This window comes from Cnephaeus nilssonii (assembly GCF_951640355.1).
Source record: "Cnephaeus nilssonii genome assembly, chromosome: 20".
Taxonomy (NCBI): domain Eukaryota; kingdom Metazoa; phylum Chordata; class Mammalia; order Chiroptera; family Vespertilionidae; genus Cnephaeus; species Cnephaeus nilssonii.
In genome coordinates, this window is record NC_137091.1 from 49,072,279 (window position 1) to 49,090,638 (window position 18,360).

Genomic DNA, 18,360 nt, shown 5'->3' on the forward strand with positions numbered 1-18,360 from the left:
ACAGAACAGCCTGGCTGGCGTGACTCCGTGGTTGAGCATCGACCTATGATTCAGGAGGTCACAGTTCAATTTCCGGTCAGGGCAATATGCCCAGGTTGCAGACTTCGGGCTTGATCCCCAGTGTGGGGCGTGCAGGAGGCAGCCAACCCATGATTCTCTCTCATCATGGATGTGTCTATCTCTGTCCCCTCTCCCTTCCTCTCTGAAATCAATAATAATAATAATAATAATAATAATAATAATAAAATACAGAAAGCCAGGTTGGTGTGGCTCTGTGGTTGAGCATCGACCTATGAATCAGGAGATCACAGTTCAATTCCTGGTCAGGGCAATATGCCCAGGTTGCAGAATTCGGGCTTGATCCCCGGTCAGGGGCATGCAGGAGGCAGCCGGTCAATGATTCTCTCTCATCATTGCTGTTTCTCTCTCTCTCTTCCTCTCCCTTCCTCTCTGAAGCCAATAAAAATATATTTCTAAAAAAAAATACAGAACAGCCCTAACTGGTTTGGCTCAGTGGATAGAGCGTCGGCCTGCAGATTGAAGGGTCCCGGGTTCAATTCCGGTCAAGGGCATGTACCTTGGTTGCGGGCACATCCCCAGTAGGGGTTGTGCAGGAGGCAGCTGATCGATGTTTCTCTCTCATCGATGTTTCTACCTCTCTATCCCACTCCCTTCCTCTCTGTAAAAGATCAATAAAAAATATTTTTTAAAAATACAGAACAACCAACACCATCACCCAAAAAAATCCCCTCAGCCCCCTCCCCACTCAGCCTTGTCCCCGTCATCCCAGGTGGAATCACTGCTCTGAAGACATTGCGGCCGTAGATTCGTTCTGTATGTTCTAGAACGGTATCTAAATGTGCTCCTAATCCATGCACGCACAGCCACTTCAGGAAGCCAGCGTTTACGTCGTGGGAGGCCATGCTGAGCCCTTGAGCCAGGACCTGCCCGGTCTTCTGTCTGGAGCGGCTGGCCAGGCTGCCTGCCTGGCGGAGGTGGCATTGCTGCCTCTCTCTGGCACCCTTCCCACCTCCCCGGCTGCTCCTTCTCAGTCTCTTTGGGGCTCCCCCCTCTCCCCCCGCCCCGCTTGCCCCTTCCATGCTGGTGCTGCTCGGCGTCTGGTTCAACCAGAGCTTACCACCCAGCCAGCTCCAGCCCACGGGCGGGTTTTATTTGGCCCACACAGCATTTTTTTCATTCGAATTAGTTTTAACATTTAAAGGCTGAGGGATTTTGCTTTTAAAAATACCCAGGTTTCTGTCTTCTCTGGGAAAATGGGAACATCTGGCGGCGCCGCGTCCCTCTCCCCATATGGCGAGCCTTGGCTGGGATTAAATAGCAACCACCGTGTGCTCGGAGCCATCCTCCTGGGGGGGGGGGGGGTTCTCGGGCACCCACGTCCTGAGTGAACACCCGTAGAGCTTGAGATGGTGTCGGGAAGGTATTCAGGGAACCCCCTAGGAATAGCTGCTGGAAGGCCACCCTGGAGGGACCCTCTGTCTCCCCGGGAGAAACCGGTCCCGGGAGCAAGGGCAGGAGGAGGTCAAGGCGGCACATTCCTACCAGGCAGCGTCTCAGGCCTCCCGTGAGCGAGCGTGGATGTCGGACTTACTACGTGCAAGATAAAGGAATTCTCTAGAAATGCCAGGCTGCAGGCATCTGGGACCCAGACCCTGTGTGAGAGACAGAGAGCTGGACACGAGAGAAAGAGCCGGAGTGAAGGAGGGGGGGGGGGAGGACATTCAGTCAATGCAAGCCTTTTTCTGAGGGGAGTGAAAGGGAGGTGAGAGAGAGAGAGAGAGAGAGAGAGAGAGAGAGAGAGAGAGAGAGGAGCTATCTTTTTGGGTTAAAAAAAGTTTTAATTTCATTCTGGCCAGCTTGGCTCAGTGGTTGAGCATCTACCAATGGAACAGGAGGTCACTGGTGTGATTCCCAATTAGGGCACATGTCTTCATCATCACCATCATCCTCACCATCACCATCACCACCACCATCATCACCATCATCACCACCATCACCATCCTCACCATCACCATCATAACATCATCATTATTATCACATCATCACCACCATCACCACCACCATTATCATCACCATCATCACCAACATCACCATCACCATCATCATCCCCATCATCACCATCATCACATCATTATCAACATCACCATCATCCCCATCATCACCATCATCACATCATTATCAACATCACCATTGTCCCCATTATCACCATCATCAGCATCCCCATCATCACCAACATCCCCATCATCACCCCATCCCCATCCCCATTCTCACCATCACCACCATCATTTTTCTCTCTAGTCATGGCACGGGCAACACCCCCCTCCCCCAGCCCTTCTCACCAATCTGGGACAAATCATCGGAATGAGACAGGTGGGCTACAAACCTCCCTTCTTCCTCTCGCCCATCTTGTTCCCCACAAGGGACACCTGGCGTGGGGACCTCAAGTGCAAAGTCTAGCCCTGCTCCATGGGGGTGGGGGTGGGGGTGGGGGGGAGATCCCTGGGGCAGGTTTCTGGGGACCTCAGCTTTACCTCCAACTGTGACTACCCGGGTGATGACATCAGAGCTGCAGGTTCCCCTCCAAGGGCCTGTTTCCACGTGGACCAGTGTGGCCTCGGAGGGACCCTGTGAGGTTGCCTGGGCAGTGGCTACAAACCGCAGCCTGAGTGGGCGGGGCGGGCCGATCCCTATGTACACGGAGTAATCTTTGGAGAGGTTCTTCAACGCCTGGGAGGGACCTCATGAAGACGGAGCCTGGGCCCTAGCCGGTGTGGCTCAGTGGATAGAGCGTCGCCCTGCGGACTGAAGGGTCGTGGGTTCAATTCCGGTCAAGGGCACCTACCTGGGTTACAGGCTCCTCCCTGGCCCCGGGCCCTGGGCGGGGCGGGTGCAGGAGGCAACCAATCCATGTGTGTCTCTCCCACATCGATGTTTTTCTCTCTGTCTCTCTCCCTCCCTCCCTCCTCCCCCCCTTCCACTCTCTCTAAAAATCAATGGAGCCCTAACCGGTGTGGCTCAGTGGATAGAGCGTCGGCCTGCAGACTGAAGGGTCCCAGGTTCGATGCCGGTCAAGGGCATGTACCTTGGTTGCGGGCACATCCCCAGTGGCGGGTGTGCAGGAGGCAGCTGATCGATGTTTCTCTCATCGATGTTTCTAACTCTCCCTCTCCCTTCCTCTCTGTAAAAACTCAGTAAAATATATATTTTTAAAAATCAATGGAAAAATATCCTCAGGTGAGGATTTAAAAAAAAGAGAGAACTTCTGAAAAAAGGAAAAGATAAGGGACCCTCCTGTTGTAAGGTGACAGACACAAGAGCAGGGGCGGCCTTGTGGGGACGGGGATGTCGCGGTACCTGCTCCGCCGGAGGTGGGCGCCCTCGCGGACGGGACGGAGAGCTGGGGACCTCCCGCGGCGCCGCAGTGCCCGCCGCGGCCGCCAGGGGCAGCACCGAGCCCGCCCGGCGCGCCTCTCCTCCCTCTCCTCCCTCTCCTCCCCCCAATCCCCGCCCCCCGCCCCCTCCCTCCTCCGGGCCCCGCTCCCCTGAGCCCCGCCAGACCCCGCTCCGCCCGCGCCCCGCTCCGCCAGCGAGGCTCCCGCGGCCCGGCCTCAGCCCCGCACGCCCTCCGGGGGCCATGGGGGAGCCCCCGGGCTACCGACCCTCGGCCTGGGTGCATCTGCTCCACCAGCTGCCCCGCGCCGACTTCCAGCTCCGCCCGGTGCCCAGCGACTTCGCGCCGCGCGAGCAGGGGTACCAGCAGGTGGGAGCCGCCGGGCGGGGGGCGCGCGGGGGGCCAGCTGGTGGGGTCCTGGGGGCGAGGGGGGCCCGGGTGACACACCGACCCCGGGGCTCTCGGGCGGTGGGGCCTGGGCCCCGACTTCGGGGTGTCTGAGGGAGGAGGCGTGTGGAGCCCCAATTCCTGGAGGTTCCCCTGGGACAGGCGCTGGGGGGACCAGACCCTCCCCCCCCCACCCCGCTGCTTACATAAAGGGAGGGGTCTTGGGGTCCGGACCCCTGAGTCCCCGAGGAGGAAGGGGACTGGGGGCCTGAGACTCCAGGGTCTGGGAGCTGCCTGGGGGGGGGGCATGAGGGGGGGCAGGCGCCCTAAAAGTGACCCCTCCCTCCTGGGATGGACAGTCGTGCAGATGGGGCGGGGAGAGGGGAGCTGATGATGGTGGGGAGGGGAGAGGCTGGGGGCGCCCGGTTCTGGTTCTGGGACAGGGCTGAGCCCTGACATGGGGAAGGGGGTGGGGGTGAGGGGTGGACTGGCAGTGAGGTGGGGGTGTGGGAGGAGGAGGCTGGGGGGTCGGGGGGCGGTCAGGGGCGCGGGCGGGTGAGCTGGGGTGAGTGGTTGGGGAGCGAAGGGACGGACCGGGTCCGGAGGGTGGCTGGGCGGGAGGCTTAGGGAGCCCCGGGTCCCTGGGAAAGGGGGCCGCGCCCGTAGGGGCCCCAGCACCGGCCCCTGACCCAGTTTCAGTCAAGTCCTTGACTTTGAGATTAACCGCCCGCTTGGCTGAGCCGCCGGCGGGGGTGCGGGCTGGCGGGCGGGTGGGTCCTGGGCCCTGCGCGGTGGGTCCAGACCCCGGGTTCTGCTCCGGGAGCTCCTGGGACTTGGGTCGGAGCTGGAGCGCTTAGGGGGGGCGGGTCCCAGGACGCGGGGCGGAGGCTGTGCTGTGCTCCCAGCTATTTGGGTCAGGGCCGGCCCGCCGGAGCCGCTCCTCCCTGTGCTGCGCGCGCCCTCTCCCCACCGAACCGAACCGAACCGAGGCCAGCCCCTCTCCCGCCGCCTCGGTTACACAATCGCAGCCCCAGCTCCCCCCGCTGCTCAGGGCCCCGGAGCCCGGCCCCCGCGGAGCCCACACAGCCACGCGCGGGCGGACCGGTACCGCCTGACGCACTCAGCGGGCTCCCGCCCCACACACACACACACACACACACACACACACACACACACACGGCGGGGGGGGGGCGGGCACTGCCCCCAGGGAGGTCACCGCAATGGCACAGCTGGGACACAGTCAGGGACTGGGTGACACCGAGCTGGGGACACACACACTCAGACACACACACACATACACTCAGACACACACACACTCAGACAGACACACATACACAAACACACATACACTCAGACACACACACACTCAGACACACACACATACACAGACACACATACACTCAGACACACACACACATGCACTCAAGCACACACACATACACTCAGACACACACACACTCACACACGTACACTCAGACACACACACTCAGACACACACACACTCAGACACACACACATACACTCAGACACACACATACACTCACACACACACACTCACACACACGTACACTCAGACACACACACACTCAGACACACATACACTCAGACACACACATACACTCACACACACACGTACACTCAGACACAAGCATACACACAGATGTTCACTTATGCTCATGCAGATGCACATACACTCCTACATGCACAAACATTTTCACACTTACATGTACACACATACACGACCACACACATATTTATACACATGCATGCACATTGACATCTACACACACACACCTATACATGCCCATACCCACACTTATATGTACACACACATATACGCTCACACACACTCACATATCCACACATTCTTGTACTCAGTCACACACACACACGCTCACACATACATTCGCACACTCATGTTCATATTTACACATCACACACCCCCTACTCACACACACACTTTCTCTCTCTCACACACCCCACCAGAGACCCACTTACACTCAAGGAACTGTGCCAGCAACACACAGACACCCACAGATCACTCTCACACCTGAAGGTACACACACACTCTCACCCACACACACACACGCCCACTTAGGTGTATTATTAGCTCGTGACAGACCAAGTCAGTCAGAGAGAACACACCCATAACAGTCTGAAACACAAGCATGCCCCACAATATCACACATGCGCGCACGTACACATACACACATGCACGCACACACGGCGAGGACAAAGGCTGAGGCCTGCTTCGCGGGGAACAGCATCACTGAGCCCCGAAGCCTGACTCTGCTCCGGGCGGGGTCCCCCCTGTGCTGTGTGACCCCAGGCGAAGCCCTGCCCCACTCTGGGCATCTGTGACGGTGACAGGACCGCAGCCTCCACCGCAGACCCCGCCCCAAGGAGCAGCCGTTCCCCTGCGGGCTTCCCCCTCACACGCTTCCGGCCCTGCTCTGCCTCAGCCTTGGCTCAGTCTCCACCGGCCTCCATCCGTCTGTCTGTCTCCCCCGCCTCTGAGTCTCTCTCTCTCCCTCTCTCTCTCTCTCTCTCTCTCTCTCTCTCTCTCTCTCTCTCTCTGCCTGCCCCCTGCTCCCTGCTCCCTGCTCTGTCTTCACTCTGGCCTCCCAGCCTCTCTGAGTCTTGCACACATGCACTCCCTGGGAGACAGACTCACCCGTGGCGGGTGTGCAGAGCTCAGCAGCGGGGCACAGAGAGCGAGCCCCGAGTGGGGAGGACCAGCAGGGAGGAGGGAGGAGAAAGCCCCCCCCAGCCTCACTCATCTCCAGGAACAGGCGCCCCACCCGCCCCCCATCCCACCGTCCCTGGGAGATGCTACATCCAACTACCTGGTCGAGGAGGGACCTGAGGCTTAGAGAAGGGAGGGCCCCGCCCAACGTCACACAGCCTTGGTGGGCAGAGCAGCGCTGGCACCCAGGACATGGGCCTCCCCACAGGACCCCGGTTCCCAGTGACAGAGCCAGCCGCCAACCTGGGGGACTGGGGACCCCATCGCTCCCCTCAAACCTGGACACCACGGGCTGGGCCGGGCGGGCCCCCAGGTAGCCAGGGTGCCTTCCTCCCCCACTGACGTGGCCCCTCCCCCAGGCCCTGCTGCTGGTGGCGGCCTTGGCCGGCCTGGGCCTGGGCCTCAGCCTCATCCTCATCGCTGCCTACCTCATCCGCGTCTGCTGCTGCCGGCCCCCCGAGCCCCCCGGCGCCAAGAGCCCCCCGCCCGGGGGAGGCTGCGTCACCTGGAGCTGCATAGCTGCCCTTCTCGTCAGCTGGTAATGGGGCCCCAGGGCGGGTGGGCGTGGGCACGGGGCTCCCCAACTCTCTGCCAGGCTTCCGCTGGCGACCTCCCACCCCGCCCCAGTGGCCGGCAGCACTGTCCCCGTTGGACGGATGGAGAGACTGAGGCTCAGGAGCCCCGCCTTTCCCAGGGCAGCCGGCCTGGCAGGATGAGGTCGCGGGGATCAGAGCTGGGCGGTCAGCCTGCCTGGGGGAGTGACCTAGCCCCCTCCTGGCCTCAGTTTCCACATCTCTAAAATGGGTATCATGGCAATACCCACCTCCTGGTGGGAACCGCGAATGGGAGAAGGCACAGCACCCGGCTCACAGCTGTACTCGGTTCATGTTCACCAGCGACGTCACTCATGAACTCATTCATTCAGCCACCTCTCCCTGAGGACCTGCTACGTGCCAGGAGATGCTGAGCAAGCCTGGCCAGGTGGCTGCCCTCGTGGCGCTGATGCTCTGGTCCCGGAGACAGACAACGCTAGGCGGGGCCCAGACCACCCCCTCCTGGCCCAGACCTGAGCCGGTCCCCCCGGAAACCCTGCTGGACTCTGGGATGTTACCCCCAGTTCAGCCCTGGCCGATGTGGCTCAGTGGATAGAGCGTGGGCCTGCCGGCCAAAGGGTCCCAGGTTCTATTCCGCTCAAGGGCAGGTACCTCCCTTGCAGGCTCCTCCCTGGCCCCAGACCCTGGTCCGGCTCCTGCAGGAGGCAACCCATCGATGTGTTTCTCTCTCAACGATATCCCTCTCCCTTCCACTCTCTCTAAAAATCAATGGGAAAACATCCTCGGGTGAGGATTACATTTTAAAAAAAAGAGAGAGAGGAAGAGGAAGGACCAGGCCACACCTCACGGCCACGTGGCCCAAGTGGCAAACCCTTGGGGAGCGAGAAGGAGAGCGCCTGACACCCCATATGCCCCAGGGGCCAGCCGGGCGCACAGCCTGCGGCAGGGCCACCCCCACCGGCAGGACAGCTGTCCTGGCCCCCAGATTAGGGCCCGGGAGACAAGCCCGGATCCGGGGGAGTGGCCGGAAGCCAGACTCCCACCCCTGGCCCTGGCCGGGCTCTGCCTCTCCATGGCGCAGGGACAGAGTCTGTGTTTGGGGTGGGGGTGGGGGGTTGGATGTGGGGGAGGCGGCTGGGTGGCCTGCGTCCAAGCTCTGGGGGCTCTCCTGAGCGGGGGTGGACGGGGAGGCGGACAAAGGCCCGGTGGGGGAGAGCCAGGGCCGGCTCCGGGCCGGGAACAAGGGCAGCTTTGTGGGCCGGGAACAATGGACGGGGGCGGGGGGGGGGGCCTGCGCGCGAGGGGGCGGAGGTCCGAGGGCGGGGGTGGGGGGTGGGGGGTGGGTCCTGGGCTGCGAGCCTGGGAAGTGGGAGGGCGGCCGGCTCCCCCGCCTCGGTCTGGCCCTGGCCCGCCGTGGGGGGACTCTGGGGTGCGGGGGATGGGCCCCGAGGCCGGCCCACAATGGGGCTCTGTGTTGGCCGCGGAGGGGCGGGGGCGCCCGGCCCGGCGGCCCACATTCCCTCGCTTGGCTCCCAGCTGGCCAGAAGCTTGGGTCCCGGGGTGGGGGGTGGCCTGGTGGGAGCTCCAGGCTCGAGTCCCCCAGCAAACCCCAGGCTGGGGGGTGGAGGGGGGGGCGGCTGGACGGCGGAGGGACAGGTGCTGAGGACCCTGGGTGCGTGGGAAAGGATGGAGAGGGTGGGGGTGGGGCAGCTGTCACGGGTGTGTGTGGTGGGGGGAGGGGGGCGCTGGGCGTGACGGGGTTCCGCTCCGTTGCGGGTGCCGTGCGAGTTAAATCTGGGGCCCCCTCCCCTCGCCACCCCACCTACCATTAGCATCACAATGACGTCCCTCGGGCCGGGGGTGGGAAGCCTTCCCGTTGCCGTGGCAACCGGGCTGGAGCGGTTCTTTTCCCACGATGGGCTGGACCAATCGGTGTGGGGGGGGTGGGGCGGGATTGGGTGTGTGAGGACGTGGTGGGGGGGGGGAGGGGCGGCGCGGGAACCGCGGTCCTTAGGGTCCCGGGACCCGTTGTGATTTCCCATCTCTCCTTCTCCTAGCGCGGGCATTGGCATCGGTTTCTATGGCAACAGCGAGACCAGCGATGGGGTGGCCCAGCTCAGCGCCGCACTGCTGCAGGCCAACCACACGCTCAGCGCCGTGGACTACCTGGTGAGGGTCCGGGCAGCGGAATGCAAACTCAGAGCCTAGACCCCGGACCTGACGTGTAGGGCTCCCGGCTCGGAACTTCAGAATCCAACTGTACGGCCGAGCCCACCCTGACTGTGCAAATCGGGGCCTCCCACCTGACTCCTTGGGAACCACAAACTAGACCCCACACTCACACTTCAATTCAGAAACCCAAACCAGACAGAGACCAAACACCAGGGACCCCCCGCTCCCGCTCCCAGGCCAAACCGAGACCTGATTCTCGGCCCAAATGCAAACTTAGGGACCCCAGTGGTGAGCCCCAGGGACCAGACCGGGGCCCCACTCCCTAGGATGAGGCCAGCCTGACCTCACACCTCAGATTCCTGTCCCCGGGCAGACCCTGCACCACGAAACCCAGATGGGACCGCAGACTCAGAGAGGCAGGCGTGAACGTCACACCTGGGACCCCACACTGACTTCTCCTTCCGGGCCCTGGGGCTCACGCCCTGGCCCCCCCGAAAGCTGGAGAGCCCCCTCTGGTCCTTCCTCAATCACAGTCGCCCCAGATCCCAGACACCAGCCATTGCTTACCCCTGATCTGGTCCCTGGGGCTCAACACTGAGGCCCCCAAGTTTGCATTCCTCCTTCGCATCCCCGCCCCCCACCCCTGGCCCCCAGAGCACGCCCGCCCCTGACCCAGCCCCGCCCCTGCCCCAGGTGTCGGAGACGGTGGAGAGGCTGGGCGAGGCGGTGCGGACCGAGCTGACCGCCCTGGAGGAGGTGTTCACGCAGCGCACCGAGCTGGTGGCCGCCACGCGGGGGGCTCGGCGGCAGGCGGAGGCCGTGGCCCAGCAGCTCCAGGGGCTGGCCTTCTGGCAGGGGGTGCCGCTGAGCCCCCTGCAGGTGGCCGAGGACGTGTCCTTCGTGGAGGAGTACAGGTGGGTGGCAGGCTCTCCCCTGGGGGGGGGGGGGTGCCCCAGCGGGCAGCGGGCAAGGTCTGCAGACACGGATGGTGGGCACAAGTGGGCGTCTGGCGGGGGGAGGCCCGGGATGCTGCTTGCTTCACACCCCACAGTGCGTGGGGCGGCCCACAGCCAGGCCGGCCCGTCCCCTGTCCGCAGTGACAAGATGAGAATGGCTGTGGAGAGACAGGCTAAGGCAGTGGTCGGCAAACCGCGGCTCCGGAGCCACATGCGGCTCTTTGGCCCCTTGCGTGTACCTCAATCAGATTGAGGACTTTTTTTTAGCAAAGGCCAGCTTAGGAGTACCCTAATTAAGTTAATAACAATGTACCTGCCTATATAATGTAAGTTTAAAAAATTTGGCTCTCAAAAGAAATTTCAATCGTTGTACTGTTGATATTTGGCTCTGTTGACTAATGAGTTTGCCGACCACTGCCCTAACTGGTTTGGCTCAGTGGATAGAGTGTCAGCCTGAGGACTGAAAGGTCCCAGGTTCGATTCCGGTCAAGGGCATGTACCTTGGTTGCGGGCACATCCCCAGTAGGGAGTGTGCAGGAGGCAGCTGATCAATGTTTCTCTCTCATGATGTTCCTAATTCTCTATCCCTCTCCCTTCCTCTCTGTAAAAAATTAATATATGTATATATTATTGATTTCAGAGAGGAAGGGAGAGGGGGTGAGGGACAGAAACATCAATGAGAGAGAGAAGCATGGATCGGCTGCCTCCTGCACACCCCACCCTGGCGATCGAGCCCGCCACCCAGGCGTGTGCCCTTGACGGGAATCGAACCGTGACCTCCTGGTTCATAGATTGATGCTCAACCACTGAGCCATGCTGGCCAGGCTCATGGCATCTTTGGAAGTAGGTGCTGCTGTCTCTCTTCCCCCGTTCCAGGCGGGGAAACTGAGGCAGGGTTACTGAGACCACATCGCCCACAGCTAAGCAGTGGAGGCTGGGCAGGCTGCTGCAGGCACCATGCCCTTAGGCTGTGCAGCAAACAGGAGGCGGGGTGGGGGCTGGGCCCCTGAGGCCGGGTCACACGGGCAGGGTCACAGGTCACAGAGCTCCTGCCTGTCCACTCAGGCCATGGTCCCAGGTGCCCCGACCCCGGGACCTGCGCTCTGGAGAGAAGGCGAGGGTGGCCCGTCCCCCTCGCACCCATCTCATGGATGAGCTGGGCAGTGGCCTGGGGCCTGGGGCTGGGAGGCTGGATTTGCTTCCTCAGCTGCACCCCCTCCCTCCCCAGGTGGCTGGCCTACGTCCTCCTCCTGCTGCTGGAGCTGCTGGTCTGCCTCTTCACCCTCCTGGGCCTGGCGAAACAGAGCAAGTGGCTGGTGATCATGTGAGTCGGGGCGCCCTCGCGGGCTCCTGTCCCAGCACCAAGGGGGGGGGGAGGGGCTGGGGAGGGGGGGCAGAGCTCCATCCCTCTGTGCTCTTGAGCGAGAAACCCTCAGCCTCCTCCCTTCCGGGTTCCCACTGGCTCCTTCCTGCATCCCATGAGCCTCCATGACCTCCATGGAGTTCCCGGGCGGGCGGCGGGCACAGGGACAGAAACCAGACCTGGAGCCGCCAGGAGGGGCCTGCGGTGCGGATGAGGGACCAGAGGCGGGACGTGACCACGCGTGAGGCTGCGTGGCCTTGACGTGGCTTTCGGGCTCATTCTGTGTGCCCCACGCTCTCCTGGAACCCTCGCGCCTACCCCAGGAGGAGGCACTTGCCTTCCATTGAACGGGGGAGGGGTGGAGATTCGGGCTCAGAGAGGTTGGGCCACTTGCCCAAGGCTGCCCAGCCAGGCAGTGCTGGCGCTGGAGTCCGCTCGCTCGGCCAGCCTGTCCCATTTGGAGGAGCCCTGCCTCCTGCCTGTCCCTGTGCTGCTGCCCACGTGGTCTCCACTCTCCCCCAGGGCCTTGGAGATGGTAAAACCTGGCCCTGGTCGGTCAGGGCATGGATTGGCCCCCCCCAGATGCCCGTCATGCCTGCTGCCCACCCTCCAGTGCTACAGTGCTAACCACCACCCGCCCCCCCCCCGACCCCCCGCTGCTAACCCCATCCCCAGAGAGATACTGAGAGGCGATTTCAGCCCCGGAGCCGTCTCCACTCCTGGGAGGAGCAGTCTGGGGGGAAGGTGGCTACCCAAGGGAGAGCCTGGGGGTGCGCTTGGGGACGGCGGGGTCCAGTGAAATTCACAGCCGGGAAAGGGGGCTCAGCGGTGGGTAGGAGTCCCCTCAGGGTCCCAGAGGGTGGGGCAGAGCTGGGCTGGGTCCTGCCGGCCCAGGCCTCTTCTCACTGCCCCCCACCCCTGGGCAGGGACCAGATGTTCCGTCTGACATCAACGACCACAGGCCCACCCACCCCTCCACCTTCTCTGCCCCTAATTCTGACCCTCCAGGCTCCAGAGGTCGGGGGGGGGGGGTAGAGCTGAGATGGGATTTGGGGTGGGGAAAGGACGAGGCCAGGTGGAGAGATTCAGAACCCAAACCCTCCCGCCCCCCAGGATGACGGTGATGAGCCTCGTGGTCCTGGTCCTGAGCTGGGGCTCCCTGGGCCTGGAGGCAGCGACCGCCGTGGTGAGTCAGAGGCCGGGCTCCCGGATCCAGGGGCAGGTGGGGGCCAGGGTCACAGGTTCTGAGGTTAAGGAGCTAGTTTTCTAGGTCCTGAAGGCCTGGGGGCCTGGGTCTGAGGGAGGAGGGGCTGGGGGCCTGGGCTCCTGGGTCTGAGGGAGGAGGGGCTGGGGTCTGGGCTCCTGGGTCTGAGGGAGGAGGGGCTGGGGGCCTGGACTCCTGGGTCTGAGGGAGGAGGGGCTGGGGGCCTGGACTCCTGGGTCTGAGGGAGGAGGGGCTGGGGTCTGGGCTCCTGGGTCTGAGGGAGGAGGCTGGGGGCCTGGACTCCTGGGTCTAAGGGAGGAGGGGCTGGGGTCTGGGCTCCTGGGTCTGAGGGAGGAGGCTGGGGGCCTGGACTCCTGGGTCTAAGGGAGGAGGGCTGGGGGCCTGGGTCTGAGGGAGGAGGGCTGGGGGCCTGGACTCCTGGGTCTGAGGGAGGAGGGGCTGGGGGGCTGGACTCCTGGGTCTGAGGGAGGAGGGGCTGGGGGCCTGGACTCCTGGGTCTGAGGGAGGAGGGCTGGGGGCCTGGACTCCTGGGTCTGAGGGAGGAGGGCTGGGGGCCTGGACTCCTGGGTCTGAGGGAGGAGCAACTGGGGGCCTGGACTCCTGGGTCTGAGGGAGGAGGGGCTGGGGGCCTGGACTCCTGGGTCTGAGGGAGGAGGGCTGGGGGCCTGGACTCCTGGGTCTGAGGGAGGAGGGCTGGGGGCCTGGACTCATGGGTCTGAGGGAGGAGGGGCTGGGGTCTGGGCTCCTGGGTCTGAGGGAGGAGGCTGGGGGCCTGGGCTCCTGGGTCTGAGGGAGGAGGCGGGGCCTGGACTCCTGGGTCTGAGGGAGGAGCGGCTGGAGCCTGGGCTCCTGGGTCTGAGGGAAGAGGCTGGGGTCACTGAGTCCGTGGGGGTGTGGCATTGGGACAACTTCTGGTCTGAGCCCCCTTTCCTGCTGCCTCTCCCAGGGCCTCAGCGACTTCTGCTCTAGTCCCGACACCTACATCCTGAACCTGACTCAAGAGGAGACAGGGCTCGACTCAGGTGACCCCAGTGGTCCGGTGCACCCGCTGGATGCTCAGGCCTCTGTGTCCGGTCCTGCCTGGGGTGGGGGGTAGGGTGGTGCCACGCTGTCAGCCCGGCGCCTCCGGTCCCTGAAGCTCTCAGCACCTCCGGGTGGGCTGGAGGAGACAGAGGGATGAAGATGCTGGGCTGAGGAGGGGGGGGGGGGGGCAGGGCCTGAGGGATGGGGGATCTGGCCACTGGGAGAAACTGGGGGCGCACAGTGTGGTCCAGCCAGGGCCTCAGCAGCAGGTGGAGTGTGGAGACTGGGCGAGCGGCCGGTCTCCGAATGCCAGGCCCCTGGGAGTTCAGGGGGGCCCTGAGCTGGGGAGGGGGCTCACCCGGCTCACGGCCTCCTCTCTTCCCTCCCGCCTCAGACATCCTGAGCTATTATTTCCTCTGCAACCAGGCCATCGCCAACCCCTTTCAACAGGTGAGGGCTGCGGCCGGGGGACCGGGGGGCGGGGGCGGGGCTGGGGCCTGGGGCCTAGACTTCGGGGTCCTGGGGGAGGATGAAGGCGCCAGGGACCCCAGTCCTGTGTCCGGGGGGAGGAGCGGGCTGGGGGCGTGGACCACGGGGTCCTCCGCCCTCTCTGCCTGTGTTCCCGCAGAGGCTGACCCTGTCCCAGCGAGCTCTGGCCAACATCCACTCCCAGCTGCAGGGCCTGGAGCGAGAAGCTGTGCCCCAGTTCCCTTCCGCGCAGGTCGGCGCTGCGCCCACACCGGGCTCCCAGGGAAAGGGCGGGGCCAGATCTGTGGGTGTGGGCGGGGCTCACCGAAAGGACGGGTTAGTGGGCGTGGCCCTGAGACATGGGCGGGGCCACAGAAAGGACGGGGCACCGAAAGGGCGTGTTTGGTGGGCGTGGCCCGGGTGTGGGCGGGGCCAGGAGGGCCGGTCGATGAGCGTGGCCCTGGATTGTGGGCGGGGCCGCTGAGAGGGCGGGTCGGTGGGCGTGGCCGTGGGTGGGGCGTGGTAATTAATGGATCTGGGCGTGGCCTTGCGGTGTGGGCGGGGCCCGGAGGGTTGGGTCGGTGGGCATGGGCGTGACCTGAATAAAGGGGCGTGGCCTGTCTGTGTGGGCGGTGTCTGAAGAGATGGGCGGGGCCCCGGCGGCGGACAGGTCCCTGGTGGGATAAGGACCCCTTCCCACCGCAGAAACCTCTGCTGTCCCTGGAGGAGACCTTGAATGTGACGGAGGGAAACTTCCACCAGTTGGTGGCGCTACTGCACTGTCGAGGCTTGCACAAGGTGACCCATGACCCCGCCCCACCTCATTCTCTGCCTGGACCCTGAAGGCCTGCTCCCGCTCTCCCACCCGGCCAGTCTTTTCCCAGAAATCCAGTTATCTGTCTTATTGTTTATATATCATATACTATTCTCTACCCATTAACCATCTGTCCATCTGTCATCTAGAATCCTTCCTTATTTTGTCCTCCTCCCTCTCTCCCCACCCCTCATCCTGGCTCTGTCCTCATCCCCCGCTTCCCCCTCCAGCCCACCCGCTCTCCTCCCCGTCCTCCCCTCTCTCCCTCCCTCCTGTCTCCCCATCTGCCTCCCAAAGGCTGTGCACTTAGTGAGCTCTGGGGGGAGGCGGCCTTGGCTCCACCCTAGCTCTGAACCGCAGGCAAGTCACCGACTTCTCTGTGCCTCAGTGTCCTCACTTACAGGGCCGGGATTCAGGGGTGAATGCCTGCCAAGCTCTCGTGTGGTGCGTGCTGTCATCCTGCCGAGGCAGGGACCGGCAGGACACCCAGGAGAGAGGAAGCCCGGGGTCCCAGACTCCGGCGGTGTGGCCCCGGCAGGTGCACCCCCTGAATCTCCGCCTCCTCACCTGTGAGATGAGGGCGTCAGGACCTGCTTGGCTGGGTGGTGTGAGGGTTCAGGAAAATCAGCCGTCCCCCGCATGCCCGTGGGCTTCACTAAGTCGGGGCTCTGGGCTATTTTAGGGGTGGTGACTCACCCGGCCCCTGAGCCCTCGTTAGTAATGCCATAAAGAAGAAACTGCTGTTATTGTCTGTCTTGCAGACTTGGATGAGAAGGTACACAGGGCTGGGTCACCCGAGGTCGCGGGCCCCTGCAGTCCTCGGAGGCAGGGACCTGGCGCCAGACGCCCCTCCCCCCCCCCCCCCCCCCCCCGCCTCGTCCCCCATTCCCATAGCCCCCCAGCCAGGCTGTCCCCAGTCTTGTACTTCTGCCTCCTGAATGTTCATCCACTGTCACTCCGCCCCCAACCCCAGGGCTCTGCTGCGGCTCAGGACAGAGACTTGGCCCAGGGGACACAGGGCAGTGCATGGGGGCGCATTTGGTTGTCACACTGGGGCGGTGCTACTGGCATCCAGTAGGTGTGGGGGGGTGGGGGTGGAAGAGGGTTCTCAGACCAGCAAGAGGCCCAGATTCGAGGTCCTACCTGTGGGTGTGATAATGACAGTGACCGCAGCCCCAAATGCTTCCCGTGTGCCAGGCTCTGTGTGAGCACGTAGGACGGGGAGGAAACTGAGGCACAGAGAGGCTGAGGGACTTGCCCAGCATGGCACAGCCGGCATGGGGGCAGTGTGAGTGGCGTGTGTGTGTGGGGGGAGAGGGGGCCCTGCCCGCTGATGGCCTCCCGCCCCCACCCCCAGGACTACAGCGCCGCCCTGCGGGGCCTGTGCGAAGACGCCCTCGAGGGCCTGCTCTTCCTGCTGCTCTTCTCCCTCCTGTCCGCCGGGGCCCTGGCCACCGCCCTCTGCAGCCTGCCCCGCGCCTGGGCCCTGTTTCCCCCCAGGTCAGGGGGGCAGAGGAGGCGGGAGGAGGACACAGGGTGGGGGTGGGGTGTCCTGTTGGGGAGACAGCCTCCTGATGCATTACCCATCCTCCTCCTCTGCCACTCCCCCCACACCCCCCAGTGACGACTATGATGACACGGACGATGACGATCCTTTCAACCCTCAGGTACTGGGCTCCTGGGTCTGAGGGAGGAGGGGCTGGGGGCCTGGACTCCTGGTCTGAGGGAGGAGGGCTGGGGGCCTGGGCTCCTGGGTCTGAGGGAGGAGGGGCTGGGGGCCTGGGCTCCTGGGTCTGAGGGAGGAGGGCTGGGGGCCTGGGCTCCTGGGTCTGAGGGAGGAGGGGCTGGGGGCCTGGGCTCCTGGGTCTGAGGGAGGGGGGCTGGGGGCCTGGACTCCTGGTCTGAGGGAGGAGGGCTGGGGGCCTGGACCCCTGGGTCTGAGGGAGGAGGGGCTGGGGGCCTGGGCTCCTGGGTCTGAGGGAGGAGGGGCTGGGGGCCTGGGCTCCTGGGTCTGAGGGAGGAGGGGCTGGGGGCCTGGGCTCCTGGGTCTGAGGGAGGAGGCTGGGGGCCTGGGCTCCTGGGTCTGAGGGAGGAGGGGCCGGGGGCCTGGGCTCCTGGGTCTGAGGGAGGAGGACTGGGGGCCTGGACTCCTGGATGTGAGGGAGGAGGGGCTGGGGGCCTGGACTCCTGGGTCTGAGGGAGGAGGCGGGGCCTGGGCTCCTGGGTCTGAGGGAGGAGGGGCCGGGGGCCTGGGCTCCTGGGTCTGAGGGAGGAGGACTGGGGGCCTGGACTCCTGGATGTGAGGGAGGAGGGGCTGGGGGCCTGGGCTCCTGGGTCTGAGGGAGGAGGCGGGGCCTGGGCTCCTGGGTCTGAGGGAGGAGGCGGGGCCCACACTGTGAACCAGATTCCCATGTCCTGCCTCCTCTGACCCAAACCCCCAGGAATCCAAGCGCTTCGTGCAGTGGCAGTCATCTATCTGAGCCTCTTCTCCACGCCAGACGGGAGCCTGTGCCCCCTCCCCGGTGAGCGAGAGAGTGACCCCCCAACCCCCGCTCTGGGAGCCGGCCCGCCCTCCTCCCCACGCCGGGCATGGTGGCCTTCCCGCCAGCCCCGTCACCGACTCTCTCTCTGCAGTTCCTTCCCCGGCTGCCGGAGAAGACCCCACTAACCCAGCCTGACGGGGCTCCCACCGCTAACCACGGCCCTGGCCACGGCCACCCAGACAGGACTGCCTCCCGGCCCGCCTCATCCTCCTGCCCATAGCCCGCAGCCCCGGAGAAGGCCAGGGCCCGGGGCTGGCCGGAAAGGGGCCCTCCTCCTCGGCCACCAGGGCCAGCCCTGAAAGACACGAGCACCCCCCCCCCCACGCCCCGGTGGGTGGGCGAAGGGTCTCTCATCTCAACTCTCGGCACTAACTTGGGAATGGGGTGATTTGAAATAAAAGGGAAGACTTTATTTTACAAGCAGCTCTCTCCCCTTCCTCTCTCTCCCCTCCCATCTGGCCTCCTGGTTGGGTGGGGAGACCCGCCCCTTCAGCTCGGCCTCCTGGCGTTTCTGTCCCCGGCCAGGCTCTGCAGGGGTTCCGAAGGGATTGCTATTCACACACACACACACACACACACACACACACACACACACACACACACCACTCCCCCTGATTCTAAAAGCAGCGCACGTGTCCTGACACAGGAAGACAGCCGTCCCTGGGCGGGAACAGAGAGCCTAGGAATAGGCCTGGAG

At 64.0% G+C, this 18,360-nt stretch overlaps 1 protein-coding gene across 2 annotated transcripts; it reads left to right on the plus strand.

Moving 5' to 3' along the window:
* Positions 1 to 3,655: 3,655 nt before the first annotated feature.
* Positions 3,656 to 18,035, plus strand: TTYH1 (tweety family member 1; the record flags this gene model as incomplete). Of its 2 annotated transcripts, XM_079799496.1 has the most annotated exons (14): positions 3,656 to 3,781; positions 6,905 to 7,083; positions 9,157 to 9,268; positions 9,965 to 10,185; positions 11,456 to 11,551; positions 12,704 to 12,776; positions 13,762 to 13,837; positions 14,233 to 14,288; positions 14,467 to 14,559; positions 15,012 to 15,104; positions 16,478 to 16,620; positions 16,742 to 16,787; positions 17,562 to 17,642; positions 17,755 to 18,035. In XM_079799496.1, the coding sequence occupies 13 exons, from the start codon at positions 3,656 to 3,658 to the stop codon at positions 17,598 to 17,600; spliced, it is 1,353 nt and encodes a 450-aa protein (XP_079655622.1). In that variant the 3' UTR covers positions 17,601 to 17,642; positions 17,755 to 18,035. The 2 variants fall into 2 exon arrangements, with proteins under 2 accessions (XP_079655622.1, XP_079655623.1); XM_079799497.1 differs by lacking the exon at positions 16,742 to 16,787.
* Between the last annotated feature and the right edge of the window lie 325 nt (positions 18,036 to 18,360).